This window comes from Rattus rattus, chromosome 2 (assembly GCF_011064425.1).
Source record: "Rattus rattus isolate New Zealand chromosome 2, Rrattus_CSIRO_v1, whole genome shotgun sequence".
In the NCBI taxonomy this organism is placed as follows: domain Eukaryota; kingdom Metazoa; phylum Chordata; class Mammalia; order Rodentia; family Muridae; genus Rattus; species Rattus rattus.
Window position 1 is genome coordinate 164,288,377 of NC_046155.1, and position 18,179 is coordinate 164,306,555.

At 44.2% G+C, this 18,179-nt stretch overlaps 1 protein-coding gene across 6 annotated transcripts in view; it reads left to right on the forward strand.

Annotated features, from left to right (window-relative positions):
• The first annotated feature begins 11,455 nt into the window (after nucleotides 1-11,455).
• Nucleotides 11,456-18,179, forward strand: part of Lsm14a (LSM14A mRNA processing body assembly factor) — a 44,491-nt gene continuing 37,767 nt past the window's right edge. For 2 of the 6 annotated variants that reach the window (XM_032893870.1, XM_032893874.1), the window contains exon 1: nucleotides 11,459-11,764. In XM_032893870.1, the coding sequence (XP_032749761.1) occupies nucleotides 11,644-11,764 (121 nt within the window). In that variant the 5' untranslated portion in view covers nucleotides 11,459-11,643. Of the gene's footprint in view, nucleotides 11,765-18,179 lie in introns of all 6 variants that reach the window. The other 4 variants (XM_032893872.1, XM_032893871.1, XM_032893869.1 and 1 more) reach the window with 4 other exon arrangements.

Genomic DNA, 18,179 nt, shown 5'->3' on the forward strand with positions numbered 1-18,179 from the left:
GAGGACACATCAGACTTCATTTCTCTTGCAAGAGAATTAAAATCTCGGGAGATTTCTTGGTGTCTCCCACTCATTGAATATAGCCACTGTTGAGGTCTGCGAATCCCTGCACAAGCTGCTCAGATATTGATCTCAGTTAAACAGGGCTGATTTATTGAATGCGTATCTCAAGACTGATCAATCAGGGAGGCAGTTCAGACTCAGGAGCTAAACCAGAACCAGAATAGCACAGGGTTCTTAAGCCTGAAATCCACAAACATCTGCCAAGTTATTCCACCAATCAGGATTTAGGGATAGGGGACTTCCTTAGGAACCTGTCTTTGTTGTGTACTTTCTCTGTTCCCATGGGTCGAGGTATTTGTGGTGGAGGGGAAGTGCCTTGCCTAACATTGATGTCTTAGCTTGCCAACCAGGATGTCAGTAACTCACGTATATGTCTCTATCTGCCAAATAGGATGTTAATTCCCAAGGAGGTCTCCAAGACTTAAAACTTTATTTGATCCAAGCTTATTGTACCTAACTGTACAAAGCAGTTCTAACTGACCTCTGCTGTGACCGGTTTCCAAGAACACCAAAGCACAGAACATAACAGAATATACAGTCAACTCAGGCATGAGAAAGTTTCCTTATAACGAACGGCGTAAGATGGCCGGCTAAACAGGCAGCAGTTGCCCAGGCCTTAGCAGCCACCATCGCCATCCCATCCCCACCAACCTCATTACCCCTGTATCTGTAATTCCATCAGTATAGGACTTTAAAATACCCTCACCCAGAACATAATTTATAGCAAGTTGCCATCATACCCACTTATGCTTAGTTACAACACATTTTGAAATTCCAGGAAACCAAATAATATCACTGTGGTACCAACATCATTTTTTCTAATTTAAAAGATTTATTTTTAATGATGTGTATTATGTAGGTTTGCGTGGGATTAATATTCATGCGCATGCAGTTGCTCACAATGGCCTAAAGAGGGCACAAAATCCCACAGAGCAGGAATTCCAGGCTATTTTTAAGCCCTCATGCATTCATGCTGGTAGCTGAACTCTGTAAGACAGCAGTAAGCACTCTGCTGCTAAGTCATCTCTTCAGCAAAAACATTTTGGGTTTTTGTTTTGTTTTTTAAATATATATATTTATTTATTTATTTATTATAAGTACATTGTCGCTGTCTTCAGACACACCAGAAGAGGGCATCAGATCCCATTACAGATGGTTGTGAGCCACCATGTGGTTGCTGGGATTTGAACTCAGGACCTCTGGAAGAGCAGTCAGTGCTCTTAACCACTGAGCCATCTCCCCAGTCCAGTTTTTTGTTTGTTTTAATGTGAATGAGTGTTTTACCTACATGAATGCATGCATGCTAAGTGCATGTCTAGCACCTGAGGAGGCTAGAAAGTGCATCGGATCCCCTGGACTAGAGTTACAGAGGGTGTGAATTGAACCTGGGTCCTCTGGAAGAGCGACCAGCGCTCCTAAGTCAGCTCTCTAGCCCCCAATTGTGCAGTTTTGATACTTTGAATCTCTTAAGACAAATTTCATGAAAGTATTATGCAAAAATATATCGATAACTCTACTGTTCTGTTTGATAGTGTGTCTATTGGCATACGATTTGTGTTTTAAATGACTCAAGAACACATAATCAAGATCGGGGGCGGGCAGGGGCGGGAGGCAGTCATGATCTCAAAAAGACCAGCCCAGGCTGTGTCTGAACTTGTAATCTTACTACATCAGTCTCCTGAGTGCTAGAATCACAAACATAGATTACCACATGCAGCGAATGCAGCTAACAGTCAAGAGATAAAATGGACAAAAGTATGGAGGTTTGTACCCAAAGAGTATGCACATTGGAATCAGTTACTGATTACTTTTGGTGTGTGTGGCTGGGGGCGGGGAGGGGATGTCAGGTAGGGTGTGGTGGATCGGTGTTCAAGACAGGATTTCTTTTTTTTTTTTCTTCATCTTTATTAAATTGGGTATTTCTTATTTACATTTCAATTGCCACTCCCTTTCCCAGTTTCCAGGCCAACTTCCCCCCAACCCCTTCCCCTCCCCCTCCCCCTCTATATGCATATTCCCCTCCCCATCCTCCCCCCATTATGGCCCTCCCCCCAACAATCCAGTTCACTGGGGGTTCAGTCTTGGCAGGACCAAGGGCTTCCCCTTCCACTGGTGATCTTACTAGGATATTCATTGCTACTTATGAGGTTGGAGCCCAGGGTCAGTCCATGTATAGTCTTTGGGTAGTGGCTTAGTCCCTGGAAGCTCTGGTTGCTTGGCATTGTTGTTCATATGGGGTCTCGAGCCTTGGGAGCTGATTATTAATGGACTGAGTCTTCCGTGTTGAAAACTTTGTCCAAGTCAGGTGACCATATTGGAGCACATATGAGAATAAGATCATAAAGACCTCATTTGGGGGCTCTGTGTTTGTAGTATGCTCCATTCCCTGGAGAAGTTCACCAGTGAAACTGAAGACATTCGGGTCCCTGGAGCTGCAGTTACAGGTGGTTTTGAGTTGCCCAATGTTTGTGTTAGGATCAACTTTTGAACTGCAGTCCGTGCTCTTAACTGCTCAGCCATCTCTCCAGCCCTTCCTTCTTGTTTGTTTGTCTTTCTCTTTTGGATTCTTCCTTTTGTTTTTGTTTTTCTTGAGCCAAAGTTTCTTTATGTAGCCGTGGCTGACCTTGAACTCACAGAGATCCGCCTGCCTCTGCCTCCAAGCCTAGTCCCCTGTTCTTATTTTTTGAGATCAGATTTCAGCATGTAGTCCAGGATGCCCTGGAATTCCGGATCCCCCTGCCTCAGCATTAGAATTACAGTCCTACATCAACATTGTCAAGGAGTAACCCGTTAGACTGTTGCAATGCTGTATGAGAGGGATAGCAAGGAATCGATTACCAGCCATGTGCCACTTTAGAATACTGGGATTTCTGGATCTAGTGACTGCTCAGTGCAGAGGAATGTGGACAGCCAAGTCCTCTGTTATGAAATGTCAGAAACCAGGGCACATTTGGCCTGGAAAGGATCTGTGTTTGCTCCTGTGTCAGCATGGTTCCTCAGCAAGAGGCGAGGGCAGGCAGAGGGCAGAAGAGTGTGAAACCAAGCACTGAGTACACATGCTTTAAGGAGGTCTTCATGCCTAAGGCTCCCAGAGATGGAGTTCTGCTCTAACACACTCACTGCTGTCTGGACAGGGACATCCAGAGCACATGTATGCATTAGCGATAGCTCTCCAGAGAAACACATCAATAGGATATATATAGATTTATAAGGAGGTTTAGTTAGGAATTGGCTCACGCGATTATAGAGGTCAAGGGATCTCACCATCTGCTGTCTGTAAGGCTGGAGAGCCAGGAAAGCATGTGGTATAATTTATCCTGAAGCTGAAGGCCTCAGACTGTCAAAGTCGGGGGCTGGAGGTGAATATTGTTCTAGTTTCTGTGGAAAAAAAAAACAAAACAAAAAAAAACAAAAAACGCTCTGACTGAAAGCACCAGAGGACAGAAGGGTTTACTTGGCTTTAATTTCAGATTACAATCCATCATTGAGACAAGTCAGGACAGGAACCTGGAAGGAACTGGGAGGAAATGCTGCCTGCTGGCTGACTCTCGGGTCCACACTTAGCTACCTTTTTTACACAGGACCACCTTCCTAGGAATGGTGCTGCCCACAGTGGGCTGGTCACTCCTGCATCCATTAATAATCAGCCACCGACGGATACACTCACAGGCTGATCTGTGTAGGAAACTCTCCTCAAATGAGGCTTTCCTTTGAGACGACTCTAGTCTGTGTCAAGCTGTCAGTTAAACTGATTAGGACAGGTCTGTTCTGAGAAGACAGGAGGACGAGGAGGAGGACGGCTTACCCTGACCTGAGGATGGGGTAAGAAGAGAAGATTGGGAGGATGGAGAGAGGCGAGGGAATATGAGGGCTCATGAAAGAGACTTTTTCCTAGGGGGAGACGACACACACATCTACTTACCCAAAGATGGACGTCACAGCAGGTCAATGCAATGGTTTCACCAAAGTCCAAGTTGGTGAACTTTCAAGTTGTCTTGAAAGCAAGCAAAAGATGCTACCAGCAGCCAGGAGGCATTGCTCGAGAACCATCAACACAGCCGAGCTCGTGCATAGGCCAGGCACCACCTTCCCAGGCATGCAGCTTGGATCTCTGGCTTCCATAAAGCCAGAGTAACCGGAGACTGGAAAATGTTTCACAATGTGCCCTGTGAGACACGTCTTCAACACCAATGGAAATGAATAGCTAGTGTGGTTGTCTAGGGGGCACACACTGTCATCCCTGCCACTCAGGTGTCTGGGGCAGGAGATTCAAACCTGAGGTCAGACCTGGCTACATAGTAAGAACTTATCTCAAAACAAACAAAAAAGCCCTGGGGAAAGAGCTCAGCCATTACCAGCGCGTGTTTTTCTGAAAGAGTAGTAGTTTGGTTCCCAGCAGCACCCACATCAGGCAGTTTAGCACATCCGGTAATTCCAGCGTCAGGAGATCCAGTGCCCTCTTCTGGCCTCTTTGGGAACCTGTACACGTGTGCAACTCCATATGCAAACATGCACATGCACATCAGTAGAAATAAGTCTTGAAAAGGAAAAGGAGCTGGTGGTGTAAGCATAGCATGCACATTATCTAGACAATGACAGAGACACCAGAGCATGCTTGCCTCCCTGGGAAGGCAGCTGGGAAGAGGCTGGGAATGGTTGCCATGCGTTACGGTTGCTTCTGTGTGATGTGATGATAATCTCACCCATTTATCAGCGGCATTTCAATCTGGAAAAAAAAATTTTTTTTTTCAAAAGAGAAATGACTGAGGGTTTTCTTTTTCTTTGTGTAGCATTGTTTCGTTCTGGAATCTTCCAATTAAGCTTTTGGCTAAACACATAAATATGATAATGGTAATTATTCAGGAATTGAGAGGTTTGCGAAAACACTGTGTGCCATTAGAGTAATCAAGCCAAGCTCTCACACATCTTGGCTTTTCAGGATAATTACACCACACTGGAGGCCCAGATGGGGTGAATGAGAAAGCCATGGGTGTCTGCCACATAGGAACAAGAAAACACCACACACAACCACTCAACTGGCAACTGAAATTTGCAGTTAACATTGCACACAAGAAAGGAACTGAAATGCTTGGATCGGGGGCAAAACATTTCTTTTCAAAACCCAAACATAGAACAGTAGTAAGAAATAGTCCTCACAACTTACTTTGATTCTGCAAGTTAAGACACAATCTTTGAAGCTGGAAATAGTTCATTTTACGTCGTCTATTTTTTTAAAGGCTTAAAAACATTTTAGATGTGTTTTATGTGTATGAGCATTTGGCCTGCATGTATGTCTGTGTGCTTCATTCGTGCCTGGTGCCCTCTGAGTTGCAGAATGTTGTTAGCCGTCACATGGATGTTGTGAACTGAAGCTTGGTCCTTTGCAAAAACAAGTGCTCTTAACTACTGAGCCACCTTTCAGCCACCCACCCACCCACCCAAAAAATTTTTTTTCATTTAGGTAGTCTCACTGTATAGCCCAGGCTATCACAGGCCTCAGATTTTTCTGCCTCCAAAAGCAGATTACAAGTGCACATCACCATCTGCATCCCTTTCTCGGTTCAACTCCCAATTAGACCTAAGTAATCAACTTCCGTTGCATAACTATTTCCTTTGTGGAAGAGAAAAGGCCAAGAGGAGTCTCAAAACTAAGCACATAGTAATCTCAGGAAGCTCCTGAATTTTACATGTTTCAGGAAGCTCAGAAAGCAAGGCGATTCACAAGATCTTTCCCCAAGGTTCTATCAGCAGCCAGTAATTGTTGAGGAGAGTGGCTTCTGAGTAGCTCAGGTAGGGAGCACAGAGACGAAACTTTTAGGAGCTGGGATCAACTTGATCCAGTGATGTAGCTGCCTTTGATCACCTGTGTTCCTATAAGTAAGCCAAACAGACCCATCTGCTCATGAGCTATCTTTGTGGATGATACTCTGCCTGGCAGGATTAAGCTTTTGTTCATCTCTCCCAAGAAAAGCCATACAACCGCTCTCGTTATGTATCTAGGATAAATTATAAAGGAAGAAAGTGCAATTTATGATTGCAATATTAGAATTAAAAATGATTTTACATATTCTTATGTGCTAATGAATTGGAGCATTAGCTAGACAACATAGGCAAAAGAAATGTGGGTTTTCAGGAGGAAAAAAAATCAATTTTGTTTTTTTGTTTTGTTTTGTTTTCTTGAAACAGCAGGGTCTCTGTAGCTCAGGCCTAGAACTCGTAATTCTCCTACCTCCCGAGTGTTGAAACTATCAGTGTGGTGTGCAACACCATGTCGGCCTAAATTTAAATAACCTAACTGCATATTCTAGAACTAAAAAGACTATACTTACTGGGATGAATAGCCGGTTAAGATAAGTACAAGACAGGCCTGGAGGGAGTTCAACAGTTAAGAGCATGGGTTGTTCTTCCAGAGGACCTGGCTCAGTTCCCAGCAACCACATGGTGGCTCACAACAGCTTGTAATCCAGTTCCAGAGGATCTAACACCCCCTTCTGGCCTCCAAGACACTGCACATACTTCATACATAACGTGTGTGTGTGTGTGTGTGTGTGTGTGTGTGTGTGTGTGTGTGTACGTGTGTGTGTGTATATACATACGTACATACATACAAACATACAAGCCAAACACCCATATAAATAAATTAAAAGAAAAAATTTTTAAAAGATCAATACAAGAAAAATAATTGAAATCGAGGGTTTCAAAATTAGCTAGGGTACTTATCCAGCATGCATATAAGGCCATCCGTTCAATGCCCAGCACCACACCACACACATCATTTAAAAAAAAGAAATCTATGCTGTGTGTACTTTATATTTAAAAGTAAAATTACATGATACATGGTAATTATAGCCTAGTTGGGTGTGGTGCCAAATGCTTTTTCTCAGTACTTGGGAGGCAGAGACACATGGATCCCTTTGAGTTCAAGACCTACCTGGTCTATACAGCAAATTCCAGGAACGCCAAGGCTATACAGAGAGACTCTGTTTCAAAACAACAACAAAAAATATTTTATGTGTTTCCTGGTTAGGGTTACTATTGCTGTGATAAAACACCATGACCAAAAAGCAACTTGGGGAGGACAGGATTTATTTCACTTACACTTCTAGGTAACACTCTGTCACTGAGGGAAGTCAGAGTGGAACCTGGAGGCAGACTCTGATACAGAGGCCATGGAGGAGTGCTGCTTACTTGCTTGCTCTCCATGGCTTGCTCAGCCTGCAAGACAACCAGCCCAGAGATGGCTCCACCCACAGTGGGCTGGTTCTTCCCCCATCAATCACTAATTAAGGAAATGTCCAACAGATCATATGGAAGCATTTTCTCTACTGCTGTTCCCACCTTTCTCTAGCTTGAATCAAGCTGACATAAAACTAGTCAGCACAGTGTGTATGCATGTTACCTCTCTTCCCAAATATTTACTAAGAGAAAAGAAACAACAAAAAAAAAGGAGTTAGATGTGAAGAAATTACTAGTCAGGATCAGAACTTATCAACTTGAACAAAAATACAAAGTTGGGTTGTGGAGATGACTTAGTAAAGTACTTGCTACACAAGTGTGAGGGCATGAGTTCAATTCCCAAGACCCATACCAAAAAGAAGAGAGTTGGTGAAAAACGCTATAATCTAGTACTTGGAGAGGTGGAGACAGGAATACAAACACGGAATTTGCTCGTCAGGCAGTTTAATCAAACCAACAAGTTCCAAGTCGCAATGAGACACCCTGTCTCGTAAAATAAGGTAGAGAACAACTTAAAAGAAAGCCACCTTTGATCTCTGCTCTCCACGTACAAGCATACATGCTCACACCCATGTGAGCATACTTTCAAATACAAGTGTGCACACCATGAACACATACACGAAAAATGCAAAACTTAATTATGTTATTACCAGACACACATCATACACAAAGTTGACTTCACAAAAGGATCATAAAGACCAACCATAATGATAAATTGTGAACTCACAGAATTAACAAGATTGATTACTCAGTAGGTATACCCAGGTAAGAGCCCGGTTTCAGGACTGGACACTGTATTGGCCCATTTTTTCCTTTATGTTGGGTTTTAAGATAGGTTTACATGTAGCATAACCTGGATTTGAACTTGCTATGTGACTGAGGCTGGCCTTGAACACTTGATCTACCTGCCTACACCTCTAAATACAGGGCTACAGGTGAGAGCCACCATACCCCATCATTTCTGCTGTTGTAACAGAATACCCACAACTAGGTACTTTCTAAGCGGAAGAGGATTTGTTTAGCTCACTTTTGAAGACTGCAAACCCAAGATCAGTTGTCTTATTTGTCTGTGAACTCCACTGAGTCACACATAATGCTATCATAGATGAGAGTATACAGCATGTTCAAGAGGGAGAAATGATGAGACAGGAAGCCAGACCACAAGTAAAGGAAGGTCAGCCTTGCTCTGTGTATAACACTTTGCCCCTAGAAGAATTCAATTCTCAGGACCAGCACTCATTTGTCTCTAACAACCCAAGGACGAGATACTAGGCCACACCCCAAAAAGTTCTCCGAGTGCCTTTCGTGCCAGCTTTTGGGAGGCAGAGGCAGGCAGATCTCTGTGAGTCCAAGGTCTACATGGTCTACAGGTCTAGGCCAGAGCAACAGAGTGAGACCTAGCCTTGAAACAAGCAAACAATGACAAAGGGTTCTATTTGTCACCTGGTGAGTTGGCTGTGATGGGTAGAAGCTGCCTGCTGCCAAGCTTGATGACTTGAGTCTGAATCCCAGGATCTATGTGGCGAAGGATAGAATGGATTCTTCCACTGCGGCATGCTCTTACCTCTGCTTGGGTGCAACAACACATGTGTGTGTACACATAAAACATACACACACGCCACTTTTCAATATTGCCCCAGTGAGGATTAAACTTTACATGAATTCTTGGGAGACACATTCAAACCAAAACAGACACAAACCTGGGGCCACTGAAGACCCTAGGAACCATGGATAAAGGCAGTTTATTTGGGGAGGGTAGATACGGTACAGGAGAAGTTATCAAATTGGCAATTAAAGGTACTATAGAATTAGGGCAGGGGTATAGCTCAGGAGTGGAGCACTTAACTAATATGCATGAGGCCCCGAGTTCCATCACCGGCTAGCACTATGGAAGAAAAACCAAGAGAAATGGCAGCCGGGAGATGTGGGAGATGTAAATTTGAGTGTTGGATATCATCAGTTTATAGAAACTGACAGGGGAAAGAATGTGTTCACTGTGGAAGCAAGAGAAGGCAACTTTGGTCTGAGACCTACAGTGAATCCTACAAAGGGAAGGAGAGTCCAAACGTAAATTTGCACACCGAGGTTATGACTTTATGCTGAAGCAGGGACCCCCTTGAAGCCACTGTGCACCAGTCACAGCACAGCTCATCAATCTTTTCTCCTGCTTCCCAGAACACCCAGAGAATCACCGTGCATTTGCTCAGCTCGCCAGACATCCTACTTGCTGCTTGTGCTCAGTTCTTATCCCAGTTGTTCACTCTTGCAGCAAATGTCTACGGAGCAGCTGTCCTGGGATGGTTGCTACACTTGGCCCCAAGGATGATGCAAACAGTGACCAAAACCAAAAACCCTTCCTTAAAATATTTGCATTCTAGCCAACAAGGTAGACAGACACCTATGGCTAGATAGACATACTAGGAGAGATAAATGGTATGTGGGATAGGAGGAAGCAAGCCAAGTAGAGGGGTGTAAATTGAGATCTACCATAGTATTTTGTGGAGAGCTTTTGAAGGAGCCTGTGGGAGGGCCCTGCTCTCCTTTTACAGGCAAGGAAGTGGGCTGGGGTCAGAGGAAAGAGACCTGGCTGAGGTCCCTTGAGGCCAGCCTACCAAGAAGGGAGATGGATGAGAAGTCCCCCGGAAAATTTATGCAGGGCTATGGCCTGGGTTAGAGGTGAGTCAGGACTGCCACCCTACTGGGCTGCCAGAGAGGACACAGGGAAACTGGCTAGGCTGAGACTGAACCTGCCAGATCTCTGGGGTTCCTGAAGAACCAAGTGGCCTTTGGATGTTAGTCTTGTGTTTCTACGGAGGTGATGCATTTTGTCCTAGGCTAACCTGGTTTAGCAGGACTGGGACACCCCAAAGAAGCCAGTTTCCCCTAGAGCTTCCACATCAGGAAGTGAGGGGTTCCCCCAGCCTACTTCTTTGCCTGTAAAAGGAGAGCAGGACCCTCCCACAGGCTTCTTCAAAAGCTCCTCACAGTATTTTAAATAAATCATCTCTTAGGGCGGCTTTGTGTATAATGAACTGTGAAAGCTGTGTGAAGAAGGGATGCTTGGAACAGCATGGAGCTGTGTAGCGAGAAGCTAAATCATAAGCCAAACTAGCAAGTCTGGTTTTCACTTTGTGTAACACGTAATCTGTGGGGAGTAGTGAGTAGAGGGATTTGAACAAGAGTCCACCATCTCTTGCTACTTGGACATGATTCCCCCGACTGCTGTGTTAAGAAAAACGAAGTAGGGCTAAGAGAAGTAGAGAGAATTCTAAGGAAGCTACTGCCAACACTTCTGGCACTGAATTCGTAACTGAAAGAGTAACTGAGACGTCTTGTAGAGCTGTACCGATGGAGATGATCCAGAAGATTTACAGTTAGGACAGGTGTGGAGGTGAAGACAATCCAGGGGTCTTAGTAATTAAGTAAACGGTCCCGGCTCATAGTTAACTCAGAGAACAAGCTAGAGGGATGAGTTTGGAGTAAAACCGAGTACAGTTACACCTCTGGATGCAAAGTTTTAGGATGCCAATTTGGCACCCGATCGGAGAGACGATCGTTAAGAAAGTGGAGTTGACTTTAAGTGGTCAAAGCTGCAGAGAAACATTTGGACTGATGTTTCTTGCATAACTAGCGGCCAGGAGCATCTTGAAAGCTAGAAACCGGGATCAAACCGTATAAAAGGGGTTGGACTCAGCAGGAAGGAAAAAGAGTTTTGGGAACAGAGTCCCAGCGCCGCCTGGAGCAGCAGCCCTGGGGGTGTGAAATTCCTTTGGCGAAGATGGCTGTTCTGGCATTGACAGTGAGAGCTCCATGACCCGCGGAAACCGGCAGCTGGTCAGGGAGCTAGGAAGCGACCGCTTACAAAGACTCTGGGATCGTAACAAAGTACAGCCCGCCTAGAGATGGCGGAGGCCGCAGTCAGCTTCACCAGGCGGGATGAACCCTCATCCAGTTTTCACGCAAGGTCTAGGTGCTGTGAAACATTTCCGTCTCTCCGAAACGCCTACGGAGCGCAAGCTGGCGAGCCAGTCCCATCAACTGGTCTTCGGGCCGCCGTGGAAAGAGCCAGGAACCGTCGGTGAGCTCACCGAGTCTCGCGAGAGAGTGCGCGGCCTCGCCCTCCCGGCATGCCTCGCGCCGCCGCCGCTGCCGCCGCCGCCGCCGCCGCGCCGCGGTTTGAGGGCGGGAGGCTGGGGGGAGGGTAAGCGGAGCCGGCGCAGCCGCCATGTTGGTTCTGAAGAAGCTGCTGTGAGGCGCCGACGGAGCGAGCGGGCGGGCGTGCGGAGCGGCGGGCGCAGCGCGGGATCTGCCTGAGTGCGAGCGGCGGGCGACGGCGGCGGCGCCATGAGCGGGGGCACCCCTTACATCGGCAGCAAGATCAGCCTCATCTCCAAGGCGGAGATCCGCTACGAGGGCATCCTCTACACCATCGACACCGAGAACTCCACTGTAGCCCTCGCCAAAGGTACGGCGGGACGGGCCTCGGGGTTGGGGGGCGCGGGACGGGCGCCCCGCCGCCCTCGCGCTCTTCTCTCTCAGCAGTCCTCACGGGAGGCCGCTCCCTCGGTCCCGGCTCCCGAGCGACAAGGGCCGGGCTGCGGCCTCCCCGGATTCCCCGGGCTTCTTCCCCCGGAGCTCCGCGCCTTCCATCCAGGGAACGAGTGCGCGGCTCCCGGGGCGGGGCGATCTCAAAGTCCCGGGAACCAGCCAGAGAACACACCCAGGTTCGTGTCTTCCAAGACCGAAATTCGGTCGTTCCGTCTTCTGAAGCGCCGAACAAAGCCGGAGGAGTCGAAGAATCTTGACGCCTACCTAGAGTTGAATGCGGATGTGTTGATTCCCCGGGCACCCATTTTCTCAGCGTTCTTCATCTGGGTCGGTGGCGACAGTTCTCGAGTGAACTCCTAAGGAGTGTGCTCCAAACTTTGGGTTTGCGCCGCCGACTTGTGATCTCGAAAGGCCATTTGGTGCCGTCGAGCCGATCGCATCTCGTTTGTCTCCTCTGTGATTGTTACCTGTTAAGCCGGAATTCTTATGCAACCAAAGGGTGCACGTTAAAGTGCTTGCTTGCTGTCCCCACGGGCCTCTTTTCTGGAACCCTGGTAGAAAGGAAAGTTCAAGTTTTGATGATCCGGGACTCTTGTACACTGTTCAGATCAAGTACTGTCTGGCCGCCGACCGACTCCGCTGTACTTGGCGTTCCATGGGGAGAGGAAGTTGTGTTGAAGGGGATCACCCTACCTGCCCCATAGTCTGTACTGTCGATACAGTCAGTTTGTGGGTTTTGTTTCCGTTCACGCGTGCTAGACCTTTGCTGTGCCAGGAAGGCAGAAAGAAAATAAACTTGAGCTTCTGATCTTAGAGGATTTTATCAGTTTTTGATACCAGGGAGGGCTATTTTCCCACCACACCTAGTGGGATTGTTAAGAACTGCGTACATACGCTAGGAAAAGAGGTCCCAGGCATAGCAAGATTCTAAATCTAAAAGTGTCAAATGTTAACTGAATGGAAGAGTCGCTTTACATTACCCAACTAGTTTTAATGACCCCTTTTAAAAACAAAAAAATAAACGGTTCCTTTTAACAGTTTCAGTTTTGGGCCAAGTCGACCTGGATAAGAAAACCTTTTTTAGGGTGTTGAATTGTACCTAATAAGGGTTAAAGGTGTGGCCTGATTGACAGCTCTACCCTAGCAAGTGGGAGATCTGGGTTCCCTCCCCGGAACCACAAAAACAAAGCTTAAAAAAGGTACACTATAAAAGAGTAGGGTGATATTTTCCTTGGTTGCATTGTGATGATACTTATGTAAGTTTTGAGAGTTTACTTTAAAAAAGAAATCCTTGAATCAAATACTGAAAAAGTCAAGGAGTCTGCTTTTTAAAGAGCAGTTTGAGGCCTGGTGCTGTGACACTCCCCTGTAGTCCCAGATATGCAAAAGGCATCTGGAACTAGGGACCTGCTGGACTGCTAAAGCAATACAGCCAGGTCTTCTCAGTTGATATAGTGCTTTCTTAAATGCAGAAAACCCTGCTTGGCTCCCCAGTGAGAAAAACCGGGTGTGGGTGGTGCATGCCTGTGATTCCACCAGGGAGGTGGAGGCAGGTCAGGCATTCAAGATCTGCTTGGTACACATGAAACCCTCAAAAAAGACAAAAACTGAGAAGCCAAGGGCTACGCCATAACTTACTCTTTGCCTTATTGAGTGTTGTGACACATTGCCTGTTAGAGAACCTGCTTTCATCTTTGTGGATGCTCACGGTACTTAAGGGTGTATGATTCTCTTTAGTATTAAAGCCTTGACTAATGGTGTGAGGCTGAGCTTGGTGGCACAGGTGCCACTGCCAGTCAGGAGGTTAGTGACAGGTGGACCTGAGTTCCAGGCAAGCCCCATCAATTTAGGGAGTTCAACTTCAGAGTGAGACACAAGTTAGTTTTGCTTGCCTTTTTTTAATCTGTTCTACAGAGGGAGATTTTGCTTCATGGTGTTAGTTTTAATGACTTTATTAAAGGGTGGATAAAACTCTCTAAGGTTCTTAGTGCTCTCACCAGGTATTCTACACACTGGTTGAGAACAGATTTCTCATTAAAGTGTTTTGTAGAGGCTTGGGGATTATTATTTGCATGGTCTCATGTAGCTTGGGCTGGCTTCAAACTGGATAGGTAGTCAAGGATGACTTTGAAGTATTGCAATGCCAGCTTCCACTTTGAATTCCTAGTCCTCTGGCCACCACCTGTGTGCTAGCCTTATAAGGCATGAGCCAGGCTTAGTAACTTTTTTTAAAATATTTTTTATTTATATGTATGTGGTGCTAAGTGCATGTGAGTAGAGGTACTGGCAGAAGCCACAGGTGTGGACACAGACACAATTACTCTTTAACAGCTGAAATTTCTGTTTTCTTGGGCTGGTCTGTTGGTCATTTGGTTTGTTGGTTATTTGGTCTGCCTGTAACCCAGGCAGTCCTAGAACTCACTATATAAGTAGACTGGCCTTAAATTGTCAGTTGTTCCTTTTACCTCTGCCCTCCAAGTACTGGTACTGCAGGTGTAAGCCCATGCCGGCCTCTGGGTTTCTGAGGTAGGGGTCTCACTGTGTCTTACTGAGGCCTTGGATGAAATTAGACTGCTTGCATCTCCAGGATTACAGACTTGAGCTATCACAGCCCATTTTTAAGATTTTGAATGTATTAAATATTTCTTGATAGTAAACCTATCCTTTTATATCTTAACCAAAAAAAAATTTATGACTCAAAGTTTTTAAAAATGTTTTATTAGAGTAAAATTTTGGGCATCTTATTAGTTTGTAATAAACTATGGTCATTTAATTTATATTTATAACATTGTTATTTAATCCATGTATCAATATATAATTTTTCCCCTTAATGTCTAATACTTAACACTTCATTTTTCTTTTTTTTTTTTTTTTTTTTATGCTACAATAATACACTTTTAATGGTAAAATTCTTGACAGCACAATATCTGGCAAATCTTCTATTCAAGCATCCATCCAGGCACCTCTGGAAAAGGTGCACCCACTGTACTGTCCACTTATCAGAGGAGCCCTTGAAATTCAGAAATGAAGGACCTGTTTGGAAATTTAAAAACTTCATTAGTGCAGTCATTCACCCTCCATTACATTTACACTATTCTTTGGATCTTCTGTTCACTTGTCTCTATGGGGCTCATCTCAATTCCCTTGCTAAGAGGCCTAAGAAAAATTGGTTGCTCACCATACCTAGGGAACTGTATTTTTCACTAAGTGGCACAGGACATGAAACAGTGGATTTGGCCTCAATCACTAGGACCAGCTTTCCATATGCTTCCTAATACTATACAATTCATGGAACACATGACAGCCAGATACATCAGATAGGAACACTTCATTTTTCAAAATTAGAAGTTGGGGACTAGAGGGATAAATAAAGCCTATAACATTTCTGCCACCAAGCCTGGCAGCTTGAGTTCAATTCTAGGATCCATATGGTGGAAAGAGAGAACCAACTTCAGCAAATTGTCCTCAGGCCTTTACAAATGCACACAAAATAACTAATTTTTTTAACCTTTATTTTTATTTTATGTGTATGGATGTTTTGCTTGCATGTCTGTCTGTGTACCACATGTGTGTCTGGTGCCCATGGAAAGGGCGTCAGATCCTCTGGGACTAGAATTACAAGTTGTAGTGAGTACTGGAAGAACAACTACTACTCTTAACCCTGAGACATTTCCCCAGCCCCCGAAATAATTTTTTTAAGTTATCAAAGAGCTGGAGAAATGGTTCAGTTGTTATGAGCACAACAGTTTGAACTTTGTATAAATAGGATGCACTGATGTGTTGAAATCGTTTTGGGGGAGGGCACATACTTTGAATTTGAGTTGCAGGAGCATAGAGAGTATGTGTCTTTACTAAGTAATGCAAAGTAATTTTCTCTAGTAGATGTTTCTGAGTGTTTATTTCAACAGTAAGGATTCTATTTGTTCCATATGTCTCACCAGCAATAGTACTGGGTGCCATATATTTTAATTTTTGTCAGTTTGATGGGTAGGTGGTTCAGTGGGATTTTATTTATTTTTGTTATTAATTGGGTGTGTGGAGGAAGGTGTGTTCACTTGAGTGCAGGTGCCCACAGAGGGCAAAGGTGTGGATACTTCCGGAGCAGGACTTACAGGTGGTTCTGAGCCACCTAATGTGGGTGCTGAGAGTCAGATGTGCCCTTAACTGCTTCAGCCTCTTGAATGTGATTTTAGTCCCTATTTCCCCATCAGCTAATGAGTTTTGGAGATATTTCCATGTCTAAGCCATATGATGTTCATCTTTCCTTAAGTGCCTTTGAAATTATCACTTATTTTCCCACATTTTCTGGAGTTTTAGATTCTAATAACGCATCCTTTGGATGTTTTTATTGCAAGTATCTTTTCCTGCATAGTGGTTTCTTATTGTAGATCTTTATTTTAATTTAGATGTGTTTATTAGGCTTTTCTTTTAGGGCTAGGTGGATAGTGTTTTTCTTTATCCCTGATAATAACATACCTTTTCCTTAATCCAATACTGTGGAAATACTTTATCTTTTGAGAATGCATTTTATTTTGTTTTTTCACATTTAGGTCTATAGTTCATCTAAAACTGGTTTTATATATGGCACAACATATTTAATATCTAATTTAAGGAAAGGATTCACTTGGCTTTTATGGTTTGCATTAGAATTTAGGTCTTTTACATGCTATCACATATAATTATATATGCCTGAAACTATATAATTCATTTGATATTTTGGCTAGTTAACATTTGTATGGTATAGAATTAGGGTGACCATACCTGTAACATTACCTATAGAAAGTCATCATTTATGCTTGCTTTAATGTCAATATTAAAAACATTGCTCTTTTAATATTGCAGTTTGGGCAATAAGTTTTATCGGTCCACAACAATAAAGTAAAAGCCTTATGGGGTGGGACTGGTAATGAATGGTTGGTTTCCCATATATTCTGCTAGAGATAAAAATTAACTCCCTTCTAGAAGGTGAAACCCAGATAAGCTTCATGGCCTTTGACCCTAACAACCTAAGTAAATGTCAAGAAGTCTTAACAGGGCAATCTGAAAAGACATTGACAGCCACCATTTAAGTGTGTTTGTGGATAATCTGGGTCATGGTGTTTTCAGCAGCTGTTTTTAGCAGCTCTTCCAGTTTGCAGTCCTGTGTTATTTTTTTAAAATTAAAATGTCTGGGACTGGAGAGATAGTTCAGAGAGTAAGAGCACTGGCTGTTCTCCCAAAGGACCTGGGTTCCCATCTCAGCACTCACATGGCAGTTAACAGCCATCTGTAACTCCAGTCTCTGGGGATCTGACTGTATCTTCTGGCCTAACATAACATACATACCTCAGGCAAAGTATCCATACACATGTTTTTTCTTTTAAATTAAAGCATAATGATCCCCTAAATGAGAGTATTGTTTAATTTTCATGAGTGGGTATGTAAAAGAAGTTTTATAACAAAGTAGACATTATTAGGAAGGTAAAGCTTTACTCTGTGACTTTCATTTTCACTTAGAAGAATGAGATTCGGATGCTGAAGAAAATTGTAAAGTAAGGGATAGGCCCAATTTTGTGAAATAGTTCTGGTATGTTTGCACTTCACATATGGATGAATACATTTAATAAGCCCAAAGTGCTAAAATGAGAGAAATTCTTACATGAATGGAAAAGTTTTGTATGTTTAGTTAGCTGTCCTGGGGAATCATTCAGGTTGCCATTGCAAAGGGAAAACCTGGAAAAAGAGTGTCAAGTCAGTAGCTTTTAAATGAGTTGCCCTTAAACTGCAGGGGATTTGTGTCAGATACAAAAGTGGTAAACTGTTAACAGAGTCTTTCATTATCTTGAGTCTTGTCAGTTGGCTTAGCTTATCCTCCTGATTGTTTGTTGGCCCCGTAGTCATAAACCACTGTCCCAGTGGAGTGAGCAGGAACGCATCGCATCGGAAGTTCCTGTGAGATATTTTACTGACCTTTTGAGACCGGGTCTTTTTTTTTTTTTTTTTTGTTTTTTTTTTTGGAGCTGGGGACCGAACCCAGGGCCTTGCGCTTCCTAGGTAAGCGCTCTACCCCTGAGCTAAATCCCCAGCCCCGAGACCGGGTCTTTTTATGTAGGCTAGTCTCGAGTTCATGAGATCTACTTGCCTCTGCCTCACAGTGCTGAGATTACAGGCATGTAACCACCACGCTTGGCAGCAACTTGCATGATGGGAAAATATAAATCTAAACTCACAAAATTGCCACCTCAAACAGCAAAGATCTCATGAAATTTAAAGCCCAGATTTCTTTCATTTGCCCTATTTAGAGAAGTTGCCTGAACTAAGGCTTCAAAGTATTTTTGTTGTTGCTCCTATAC